Source organism: Saccostrea echinata, unplaced genomic scaffold (genome assembly GCF_033153115.1).
Source record: "Saccostrea echinata isolate AGI-Se365-2 ecotype Australia unplaced genomic scaffold, CSIRO_AGI_Sech_v1 ptg000030l, whole genome shotgun sequence".
NCBI lineage: Eukaryota > Metazoa > Mollusca > Bivalvia > Ostreida > Ostreidae > Saccostrea > Saccostrea echinata.
This window is the reverse complement of record NW_026889779.1, coordinates 34,036,931-34,050,000: the sequence shown is the minus strand read 5'-3', so window position 1 is coordinate 34,050,000 and position 13,070 is coordinate 34,036,931. Positions and strand designations below refer to the sequence as shown.

The window sequence follows — 13,070 nt, the reverse complement described above, 5'->3', positions numbered from 1 at the left end:
ATGCAATTAGTTGAAAATTTTCAAAGAATTCACACATTTTCACTGTATAATCAAATAGAGCCCCCCCCCCCTTCAGAGAAACAACAGAACCCCTGGGACCACAAGTTTTAAAAATTTTGTTAAAGCATCCTTGCTCATCATAACAATACACTTGTATATTTGCTGTATAGCCAGGAGTAGAAAAATATATTTTGAAAGAAATTAATTTTCACTATATAATCAATAGAGTCCCCCACTCCCCCTTCACCAGAACCCCTGACCCAGGGACCATGAAATTCATGATTTTGAAAGAGGCAGCCATGATCATCATAACAATATACTTAGTTAGTTTATTTCATACCCAGGAGCAAAGAAGAAGATTTTGAAAGATTTTCAGCATTTTCACTATATAATCAATAGAGCTCCGCCCTTACGCCAGAACCCCTGACCCAGGGGCCATGAAATTCACAATTTTGAAAGTGGCAGCTATGCTCATTATAACTATGTACTTAGTTTATTTCATGCCCAGGAGCAGAGGAAAAGATTTTCAAAGATTTAATTCATTTTCACTATATAATCAATAGAGCCCTGCCCTAACACCAGAACCCCTGACCCTGGGGCCATGAAATTCACAATTTTTTAAGAGGCACTCTTGCTCATCATAACTATGTACTTAGTTAATTTATTTAATACCCAGGAGCAGATAAGAAGATTTTCAAAGAATTAATGCATTTTCACTATATAATCAATAGGGCCCCGCACTAACACCAGAACCACTGACCCAGGGGCCATGAAATTCACAATTTTGGAAGAGGCAGTCTTTCTCAACATAACTATGTATTTAGTTAGTTTATCTAATTCCCAGGAACAGAGAAGAAGATTTTCAAAGAAATAGTGCACTTTCACTATATGATCTATGTAGCCCTGCCCTAGCACCAGAACCCCTGACCCTGGGGCTATGAATTTCACAATTTTGGTAGTGGGCTCCATGCTTATTACAATCATGCCAACAGTTTGACTGCTTAATGTCCAGGAGTAAAGAAGAAGATTTTTAAAGATTGCATCAATTTTGGTGGTTTTAACCCCACCCCTCAGGCCCCAGGGGGGCAGGGACCATGGAATTCACAAATTTTGTCCCTCTTCACCCATAGATGCTATATGCCAAAATTGGTTGAAATTGGTTGAGCGGTTTCAGAGAAGAAGCTGAAAATATTTAAATGTTAACGCACGACGGACGACGGACAAAAACAGATAGCAATAGGTCACCTGAGTGACTCAGGTGACCTAAAAATTCATGCATGTATATATACACCATGACGCTCAAATCTTAACTTCAAATTCGTCTATTTTATGAGCAGGTTAAAGTAGCCGAATCTCAAAATTTGTTGAAGAAGAAAATAAAATATGCTGAATTTTTTAAGCTGATCTGGCAAAGAAAAGAATCGTTTTCACCGAAGAATTACATTCATGATTTCGAATCACATTAAACTTGTTTGTATTTATGCATTGGAATTAAAAGCACACACATTGTCATCATAATGTTTTTGCCTTCTCTAGTAATGAATATCATAACCCCGTTTTTCTCTGACCGGGTTACCTACGTACTTGTGATCAGATTCGAAGTATCCATATGCCCTGTTCTCGTGGACGTTGTAACGAGGCAAGCTGTACAGTTTACTGCCATCAATACAATCAACGTGATTCGTCTCACTTTGCAAACTTCTACCTAACCGATCGGGTGTTCCTGCGTATTTTCTCAGACCATTTGAACTCTCTGAGGAAATTGAAGTACTCTCATCGCCTCTCACACACCGTCTCTTTGATCTGCAAACAGAGAATAAAGATTTACAAAAAGTACAAACAAAACCTTCCGTTTTTCTCCATAAAATTAATCATATTCAGATTTATATTTTTATTGGGAAAAAGTAATTCTGAAAATTTATGAAGAAAGTGGGCGCTTTAGATGCACTGTTTCTATTTGGCAGAAATCTGGGCATACAAGGAGAATAAAAATTTATTTTTGATTAATACAGGTTTTACAAACTCTAGTTAATGACAACATTCAACTGCTATATATATATATATATATATATATATATATATATATATATATATATATATATATATATATATATATATATATATATATATATATATATATATATATATATATATATATATATATATCTATCTATATGAGCTTTGATACTTAATTTGTTTGACTTTATAAAGATTTATGAAGTAATGGTTGAATAAAAGTGAAAAAATATGAAATTTTTGTTAGAATCAGGGCCATTAACTCATTTTCTATTCTTTTAAAATGATCATTCTCTTATCTATGACTAATTTCACAGACTAGTCAAACTTTATATCACGTTTGGTGACTGTGTAACAAAATACCTTCGAGGTTGCAAATGTTTTTAGCACAATATACCAAATTTGAACAAATTAAGGGTAATAACTGTCTCCAGCATGGAAGCCACAACGGATTAAATGCTATCATACATCGTCTAACTAGTTAGGGGTATCCCTTACCAAATATCACTATAAGCTCAAAAATGGTAACGACCACCCCCAGTGGCTCATGGACTAATTACGCTTTTACTTTTTGTCGATGAAATATGAAGACAATGAACAGTATTCAATCTAAAAAGATATTTTTATTTCATCAACTTGTTTGGCAATAGATTGCCTCGTTTTAGAAATTGTTCATACGTAGAGAATACTCTTGGTATCGAATCAACTGAGAGACATAACCCCATATGCATCTGATAAGGGCATATTGCTACATAAGTAAGGGAAGTTGACGATTGAAAGTTTAAGTCATCACGTTTATCATAAAGTTTTTTTGTTAGGTTACCATTAACGTCTTTTCTAGTAAAATATCTAAATATGAAACAGTTGTGTCAGAATGTGTGGTATCTTTTCATAGTCGACTGTTTATGGTTTACGCCAATATCAGTTTGACTACTGCATTCAACCCAAGTATTTTTCAACTTTTTCATTACATATATGTGAGAAATTACATGAATAGTTTCTTAAAAGTGTTCTAATTTTTAGGTGATAATTTTTATTTCGAAATATTACTTCTGTTTTTTTAAACGGCGAGGAAAGTTGTAAAAAAACGCACTTGAATGAAAATAATAATTTCCGAGTTTTTTTCTCGCAGTCTAGTCAGAGTTAACCGTTAATTAAGGCATTAAATATTTACTTTTCATAATTGTTTTGCATATAATTAAATTTAACAAGTAAATTGGTACCTGATTTATTGAAATCAGTTAATACTAATTAAGCGAAACTATTAATTTTTTTAAGCAACCTATTAGAAAAAAAGTGGCTTACCGGTGATGATCAGATTTGACCGGTACCAACGTGAAAGGTTTAATTATCAAAATTGTTCACCAATTGATGTTAAGATTTTTATGTGTTGTAACTTTTTCTTTCAAAAGCACTGGTTATATCTTTGTATCCATGAACAGGTTTATTGGAAGAAATTTCAGAAATTTTCACTTTAGGGTGGACACTATCAAGGAGAAATTCCTTATAGAGCATAGAAAAAAGTTTTTATCTTTTTCTTGATTCTTTCCGAAAAATAAACTTCTTCAAGTCAGACAAATTTTTTAGGAAAGCTAATACGTATTGTACATGGCACAGTTTATCTACGATTGTATTTCCAGAATGTCCTACCGTAAAGTCGAGGATGTGTATTCCAGTAAAAAAAAGACTAACCATGCTAGCATAGCGCTGGAGAGCGAAATAGGATAGAAAATTCTGTTGTTAAAGTGATATTGTCCTTATTACTTGGTTAAACTTGTTCCGTGTGATGGCAATGCAGGGCCAGAAAATTCGAATCTACGCGTATACTGCGAACAATTCAGAGAGTCAACATGTAAACATGATAAGCGTCAACATGAGTCGAATATGAACATGGCAAACTTTTAGTAAATACATATATATATCGGATTTTCCCTTTATTTACAATGGTCGGAAGGCACATAATTCAAGCTCAAGAATGTTTTGTTAATATAATTTGGTGGCTATTGGACTTTTGCGAGAAGCGATGACTTTTACAATCGACGGCTTACTTTTACACTGCGACCAAATACGGCAACTCTTTTGCGATATATATATTAAGGAGGCTGGGGGGTCAACAAATTAACCACAAATTAACCACCAGATTTAACTTAATTTTTTTTAGATATGATATCTTAAGCTGTCAACTATCATTTGGCAAAGAAAAATTTCAAAAATTTTAGTTTTAAAATTTGATCATTTTCTATATCTTCATATGGAGCTCTTCTTCTAAAGGAGATCAATATAGTCTAAAAATGGCCACAACCCCCCAGCCTCTTTAAGCTTAACAAATAATCAAACGATAATAATTGGACATTTCAAAGCACATATATTACGTTGTCTAGGGAGGGGAAGGAGAAACACCCTATACTAACCTCCCTCCTTTCCCATTTGACCAACTACTGCCAATTTTTCATACCGGATTGTTTTTTCTTCCTTATTCGATTCTTTCATGAAATGAGATTGAAATACTATCCCTCACGAACAACTTGAAGGTATTTTAAGTTATGTTATTCTACCTCCGATCATCTCTTGTGTTGAATGCATACAAGTAAATCATGTAAGTGCCCCTAACACCATACCTATGACTACTAGTAAGGTTTTCTAATCTAATATCAAGTCCGTACCTCCGTACATGACACATGTTTAAATGTCAAAGTAAGCCGTCGAGTGTAAAAGTCAGTGCTTCTCGCAAAAGTCTATTTTCTATGTATTCTACGGTTCACGGTAGCTCAGTCGGTAGAGCGCTCGCTCCGTGATCGGGAGGTTGAGAGTTCGAATCTCCGCCACGAATGACTTAAGTCGATAAAAAAAAATGGGTAGCAACTGTTCCTTCGCCACGCTCTCGGCATTTTGAAGTGAAAGTTGCGAGTCCTTCGGATGAGTCCTTAAAAACCGAGGCCCCGTGTCACGGGAGGCGTTGACACGATGAAGATCCCTCACTGCTCAATGGCCCTGAGTGCCGAGTAAAAATCAAAATTTGAAACCCTTCACCGGTACATGATGACGTATCTATATTAGTGAAAAATTCTCTAATTGGACTTAAAACAACATACAATCAATCAATCTATATTCTAGAAACCAGTTCAGTTTCGCTACATAACTAATTATATATGGGACGGGTTTTAACTGTGTTGATGACATAGTGAAAAAAAAAACTATCTGAAGATAAATCTCAATGTGAACGTGTGTTCGTGTGTCAATTGCCCTGCTTGTTGGTGGAACAATTAAACTTAACTTTTCAATTATAATTTTGCAACGCTTGCTTTATTTGAATAATGATGTCCGTCTTACATCTAACTCAAATCATCGAATTTATGTTATACTCTGCTTCCATACTTACACCGGGGTCAATTTGATAATACTCAAAACAAGCTGACCAAATCTTCCACCCACGTTTAATATTGAAAGTGGACGATGGGTATAACAGTAGAATTTCACAACGATGGTTGTGCCCTTATCAGAATGCAAAATGGGCAAAATCGTTGGAACTTGACGACATTGAGTCAGCTCAATAATGCCCTGGATGAGGTAGAAAGGTATGCAAAGACTTTTAATGACTCCAGCAGCAATAAATATGGAATAACAAGCAAAAGTTCGGCTTATTATAGAATAATTTCTTTAGCCTAAAAATTTTAATCATTCGGGTGCTTAGAATCAAGCACTGGACACAAACACAGTATATGTCAGAATCTGGAACGTTCTTGTTTTCATTTGGTCAATGTGTATGGTGCAGCAATGTATAAGTGTTAATAAGTTTAAATATTTTCCGACATTCAATACTCGCACTGTGTACTGCAAAATTAATAAATCATACAACACCGTTTACGTTTTGCAATAAAATAAAATCAGTATAACTGAATAAATAAGTATAAATAAATGATTAATTAAATAGTATTTACTATAGTTATATACAGGAATATAATACCTTTCGTAAATCAGGATAATTCTAAGTTTATACCTTTATAAACTCGTTCAGATTTTAAAAATCTAATATACAAGCATTAATTTGCAATCAACGACTATTAAATCATATTGATGAGCGTCATCTCTGTGCTCGAAGAAGATCCATAATATCTTTTGGAAACTTAATCACTCCAATTCGCTAAATGGATTTCATAAAATAATTATCCATTCATTTTATTTTAGTCAGAAATCTAACTGAGCTTGTTGAATTATCTTACTTTATGAAATACCCATGTCTTTTTAATTCATTATTCAGTATACGTTATAATTACAGGAACAAATCTGCCTCGATATTAGTAACCACGGGGGAGGGTAAATTTTACAGTAACGGCATTGACCTGGACTGGCTGAACTCTACCGGGAGATCTAGTGATGCTGGTAGACAGTTCTACACGGTCCTGCTGGATACTCTCTGGAGAGTCATGCACTTTCCAATACCCACTGTGGCAGCCATTAATGGTTAGAGTAGGGAAGCTCTGTCCTTCTTTTTTGTGTGTTCCCTTGTATGTTTGTAGTACTTCTCAAATAATGTAGTTAAAGATTCATACCAATTATGGCCAGAGAAAAATGTTCTGTAAAAATTTCCCGACTTTTACATTATCTCGGTATTTTCAAACTGAAAATTCAAAATGTTTGTATATATTTGCTGTTTGCATATTTGTGTTCTACTTCTATTTCAGAAATTCCCTAAAATTTCTTCAAAGTATGCATACATGTTATCTATACTATTTTTCTAAAAAAAAAAAAAAAAAAAAAAAAAAAAAAAAAAAACAAAAAACAAAAAAACAAATATGTTTTGAAATGTGTCTAAAATTGGAAAATGTGTTTTGTAAATGTAATTATAATAATATAGATAATCATCATTTTTAAAGTTTCCATCAGGATTCCTGAACACAAGAAATAATATATTTGACACATAAAAAATGTTACATTATAAAAAATGATATTTACAAATTTCTTTTGTCACAGTTTGTTCTGATTTTTTCCAGGACATTGTTTCGCTGGTGGAGCTTTTCTGGCATTGTGCCATGATTACAGGGTGATGCGGTCTGATCGCGGGTGGATTTCCTGGAATGAAACTTTGATAAGCCTTCGCATAACAGATTCACTCAGCGAAATTTTAGAGTACGTATCACTCCATTTTAACAGTTTTCGCTTCTATATTCCATGAGATTGGATGACCTTTCGTCTTTGTTACTCTCAACACAGAAAAAGATATGTTGTACGAGATTTTATTTAAAGAAAAATCAGAATTAAAAAAAAAAATTCAGTAAAATACCAGTCATTCTCCTTGCACAAAATATATACTGCTTCTTTGTAAAAGAAAAATTATGTATAATATGAATATGAAAAAGAATTTTCAGGAAATAGCATGACTTTTCCTTAAAATTAATTTATTTCTTTTCAGACGCAAACTCAACATAGAGGCTTTACGAGAATCGGTCATTTATGCTAAACGATTAACAGGCCCTGAAGCTCTCAAACTAAAGATTGTAGATAGAATTGAAACAGAATCAAATTTGATATCTGAAAGTAAAGCGATTGGCTTCAAGGCTCTTGGTAACAACATAATACAACGAAAAGACTTGCAGAACATGAAGAAAGACATGATTCCACGAACAATCGGCGTATCTAAACTTTGAGGAATCGTATTTCTTTCCAAAATTTAAAATGCACTAGTCAGATTTTGATAAGAACATTGTATTTAACAGTATGTCGGCTGAGAATTGAAATGTTCTAATGATCAAATATGACATGCATATCACTGTATCGTCTTGTTGAGATCAATATGCATATAATTTTTTTTTCTTTTCTTTGAACAAAAATGAGAAGATATATAAACAGTTATAGTTTTTTTTTCTCTCTCCACTTGACACAAATTTATAAATATTAGATTGTTCTAACTCCTTAATGTTCAGTCATAATGTTTATAATTGGTCACATGACTTTATCAATAGAAAACGTGAGAGAGGGGGATGTCGCTGTGAAAGTGATTAAACTTATTTATTTTAACAGTTTAATGATATTATAATAATAATAAAAATGTGAATTTCTTATTCAATCTGAGGGTTTTATATAAATAAAAACTTTGTAAGTGGGATGACAGTCACCTGAGTATCAAGGGTTTCTGAAATCTATTTCCGATTTAATATACCAAAACTACACCTCTCATCTCACAAATAAATTTAGTTTTGAGAGGATTGAATAATGCATCCTTGATGTTCAGTTTAAAGAAGATAAGGCACAATCTATAATAAATTTCAATACATGACCAACTTAGCCCCACCCTGGTACCTGAGCACTGGCTACAGGTGACATAGATTTTAAAACTATAGGAAAGGAACTTAGAATTCAGTGAAATAACAAATGGCCTCAGTCTAGATTCAAATGCCTGGACTATGAGGCGTTAAGGTTTAAATACTCATTGTAATTGTGCAACATTTGCCTTACAGATGAACATGAGTAAAGATTTGTCAATGAGTTATGAATTTATAATTTACCACCAGTTTAGTCCAACTCTGTGGTTTGAACCAGGAGCTAACATTTTTTTTATAGTGCCGTGTTTATTATAATCATAGAAAAAGTTTGCCTTCTGATGTCGATCATATAATATATTTTCAATATATTACCAAATATACCCACCGTATGACCTAAAACATGGACCCAGGGGACTTGGTTTACACAGTTTTGGTAAAAGATTGAATAGGGATTATGATAAAGCAAACCGTTTGCCTACTAGATGTCCATAAGTAAAGAAGATTCTTTAAAAGCCTTCTTCGCTCATATTACACTTTATTTGTCCACTCCCATCAGGCCCAAGGGAGTCAGAGACCATGAAAATTCGCAGATTATTATATAATTTAATATTTATGCATATTTTTATTTATCCATTGATAATATACTAATACACCAAAATTGGTTGAAATTAAGCTGTTTTGGATTAGAAAAATGAAAATGTTAAACAGTGTACGTTTGAGAGAAAAAAAGGAAAAGTACGACGCATCAGAGAGTCTCAGATAATTTTTTTTTCCTTTTTTGTTTTACTTATTCATCATTTTGAACATACAGAGAGCTTATCAGTTTTAAATTATATTTTGTTTTTTAAAGAAGATCAAGAGATTTTCTTTTCCTTTTTTTAACGATTTCTATTCTATTATTGTTAAATAATGCTTATAGAAATAAAAAATGATAAAATGAAATTTATTCTCAATGATTCTATAAATTATATTAAAAAAAATCCTTTCTTTACTATTTCCAGATCAATACTGATGTTTCTTTTGAATCTCTTTTTCCTTACGTCAAGAAACAGGTCTGCCTCACATCCGCACCAAGCTTTACAGTGTTCAGTTAAAAGTTTAATATGGTCTATATGAAAAGGGTAAAGGGTAGGACTTAGGAATTTCCAACACCAGAATACAGGCTGGATTCTGTGATTGCAGATATTGCCAATCAGAGGCTTTTTAAGCTGTCGTGTTTTTCGGACGGCAAGAATTCTCATGAAATCAGTATATTCCTCAGAGTTAAATTTGTCATTGAAATAGATGACGATAATGAACAATGATTGATCTCAAAATACATGCAAACAAGACAAATCTGAAAACAGGGCCTAAAATATGAACCTCTGAAAAATTCCAGAGGTGGAATCAGCTAGGCGCTTGTGAGTCAAACAAACAGTCTGTGTTGTTGCCACATAGGGCGCTAGCATTTGGTGTAATGGAATTAACGACAAAGACAAAATTCAAGGCAAAAGTTTCTGGGGCCATCGTTATTATAATCCTGGTATGTTTTACTGTAGGGATATGTGAAAAAAGAATCTCTAGCAATTCTCCCTTTGAAAAAAGTCCAGGAACAAACTTTTAGTTACAACAACTACTTTGGTAAATAGTGTTCTAATTCATTCAAGTCTAAATCTAATTCATTACTCATGGTGACGAAATGACAGGATTACGGAACAGAGTAACACTATATGCCCGGTCATTTTATGGCAGGGACAAACAAATAGCAGAAAATAAGGTAAAACTATAACACGTATTCTAGTAAACGGTGACATTTCGATTCTTTACGAAATGAGTAAACATGAAAACGAAGGTCACTGTGTAATTAAGAATTTATTGTTACAATAACATTGTTTTTTCCCAACATTTATCGGGAAACACACATCCACTTTTTAAAGGGCGGCATTTGAAAAGTTCAGAATTGGTTTGCTTAGATATTAACTATTTTACGGAAGTTAATAAGTTTGATATAATTGAGAAGAGCAGGAAGATATACACATATTGTGACTTCACTTTGTAATTATTATTACGTTATAAATCCAAAATTGATGTCAGAATTGTTTGTTTAGCATACTGTTCATAAAAATGACGTAACATGAAACAAAATTTCAGCGAAGTCAAATTTAAAAGTCAACTTTTGTTTATTACCTAGAATAGTTGCATAGACTACAGTCTATCATATGGAGATATAATCCGGAGCTCCTACACTTTTGGGGTGGTCTAAGAGTGTGTCAAACATGGCATGTTCTTATCGACACGTGCACTAATATTGGGCAAAAAAGAAAAGAAATGACAAAGTTGACAATAACAGGATAATTGTGGACGATGTTGCAGAATTTGCTGGCAATAATTTGTCAGGTGTGTTAACCAATTTGCGGGAAGGATTAAAGCTTAGGAGAGATTTAGCTAAGGGTATCCATTTTTTTCCCATAAAAACCGAAATTGAGCCCTTATAGTTGTAATCCACCGTAACTCGATATCTTTGCTAATTCTTAACTCATGGAAAATAGATAAGATTATATATCAGTTTTGAATATTTTTAATATTCCCAACAACCAAAATGAATTCAAATACCATGTCTATACTGGATTCCGAAATTTCATAAAAATCTTTACAAACAAAGATACATAGCAGATTCCAGTAAACGTTCAACTAAGCCTCATTCTTTACTCCTCATTAAAATATTAACAGCAGTGAAGGATAGACATAAGGAGTACTGTGCAGCAATCTATTCGAAAAGTTGTGTAAATCAGATGAGGATACTTAAAAACTCCAAGAAATCTTTAGAAAATTTAATCTCACAAAATTTTACAAAAATCAATAACATAAAAACTTACCACTTTTCAACGCTATATACTCCATTCCCCATGATTAATTAAAGGCCAGAACGGGGATTCATAATCTTCTTAGTATATTCTTAAGTTTAAAAAATCACTTAATTTATATATTTTTTACTTAAGTTCCCTAAGTATTACTTAAATTTGGTAGAAATACACATATTTAGTGCTTAAGTATTGACTTAAATTTATGTGTCCTCAGGAGGTGTCTTAAGTAGATAAGAAATACTTAAGTTTTCTTCGTACAAATAAAAAACAATGGTGCACAGAAAAAATCATAATCTTTTATTTGGAAACCATTCTATAACATCTAACTAGGAACTCGTTTTGACTTTGAGATATTTATAAACTGGTATTAAACAAATGAGCAATGTTGATGACATAGCTATACTTATCAGTTGTGATGTAATACATATGGAACTAAATACCTCCATTACAAAAGAGTTTATTGGTTGTTCGGTAAATTGTATGTGTTGTTAGGGTGACTTATCTTACATGCTCTAATTTTCTCAGAATTAAAGTTAACTAAGAATTGCACTTAGAATTTATATGAATATGACTTAAGAATTTTTTTCTTTGCTAAGAATTTATTTATACCGAAGTGTGCATCTTTCCACAATTTTTTTTTTAATCCCAGCTCAGGCTTTTTGACATCATTGACAGCTGCTTTTTCAATACAAATATATTTACTTTCTTTGTCATTGGTCATTTGCAAAATTATTTTGTTAAAAAAACATTCTGATTGTACACACAAGTACTCAGTTGATTGGATACGCAAGAGCATGCTCTACGTATATACAATTTCTAAAACGAGGTTAGTTATTGACACACAAGTTGATGAAACAAGAATATCAACAATCTATTTTAAAGTCATCATTTCCTATGTTCTATGGTCGATACAATGATCTTGTCAGCATTCGACTTAATGATAGATTGTATTTGCTGACAAGGTCATTGTATCGACCATAGAATCTGGAAAAGTTGCAGAAAACGCACATAAATGAAGATCATATTTTCCGAATTTTTTTTCTCGCAGTCTAGTCAGAGTTAATCGTTAATTAAGGCATTAAATATTTACATTTCATAATTGTTTTGCATGTTATTAAATGCTACAGTGTCTTACGATTAAAATTGTTCCTGACTTATTGAAAACCGTTAATTCTAAACGAAACTATTAATTTTTTTGAGCAATCTATTAGAAAAAAAGTGTCCTACCGGTCGTGATCAAATTTGACCGGTACGAACGTGAAAGATTTAATTATCAAAATTGTTTACCAATTGATGTTAAGATTTTTATGTGTTGTAACTTCTTCTTTCAAAAGCACCGGTTATATCTTTGTATCCATGAACAGGTTTATTGGAAGAATATCAGAAATTTTCACTTTAGGGTGGACACTATCAATGAAAAATTCCTTATAGAGCATAGAAAAAAGTTTTTATCTTTTTCGTGATTCTTCCCGTAAAAATAAACTTCTTCAAGTCAGACAATTTTTTTAGGAAAGCTAATACTTGTTGTACATTTAATTATGTACAGGTTAGACAACAAAACACGAAACTTCAGATCCTATGTATTTACAGTACATGGCACAATTTGTCTACAGTTTTATTCCCAGAATGTCCTACCGTGAAGTCGAGGATGTGCATTCCAGTAAAAAAAAGACTAACCATGCTAACATAGCGCTTGAGAACGAAACAGGATAGAAAATTCTGTTGTTTAAGTGATATTGTCCTAATTACTCGGTTAAACTTGTTCCGTGTGTTGGCAATGCAGGGCCAGAAAATTCGAATCTACTCGTTTACAGCGAAAAATTCAGAGAGTTAACACGTGAATATGATAAGCGTCAACATGAGTCGAATATCAACATGGCTAACGTTTAGAAAATACATATATGTCGAATTTTCCCTTTCTTTGTAATGTTTTTTGGTCGGAAGGCACACA

The 13,070-nt window shown here is 32.8% G+C and overlaps 2 protein-coding genes across 3 annotated transcripts in view; one reads left to right on the top strand and one right to left on the bottom strand.

The window, feature by feature from the left end:
* Positions 1-4,696, bottom strand: part of LOC133197065 (protein mesh-like) — a 28,640-nt gene extending 23,944 nt beyond the window's left edge. The window contains exons 1-2 of the mRNA XM_061332905.1: positions 4,635-4,696; positions 1,569-1,803 (exon numbers count right to left, since the gene is read on the bottom strand). Of these exons, the coding sequence (XP_061188889.1) occupies positions 1,569-1,803; positions 4,635-4,696 (297 nt within the window). The remainder of the gene's footprint in view (positions 1-1,568; positions 1,804-4,634) is intronic.
* A 729-nt stretch (positions 4,697-5,425) lies between these two features.
* Positions 5,426-13,070, top strand: part of LOC133197747 (uncharacterized) — a 28,081-nt gene continuing 20,436 nt past the window's right edge. The window contains exons 1-4 of one of the 2 annotated variants that reach the window (XM_061333941.1): positions 5,426-5,591; positions 6,293-6,477; positions 7,008-7,143; positions 7,427-8,080. In XM_061333941.1, coding sequence (XP_061189925.1) covers positions 5,470-5,591; positions 6,293-6,477; positions 7,008-7,143; positions 7,427-7,661 — 678 coding nt within the window. In that variant the 5' untranslated portion in view covers positions 5,426-5,469 and the 3' untranslated portion in view covers positions 7,662-8,080. Of the gene's footprint in view, positions 5,592-6,292; positions 6,478-7,007; positions 7,144-7,426; positions 8,081-13,070 lie in introns of those variants that run through there. The other variant, XM_061333942.1, reaches the window with a different exon arrangement.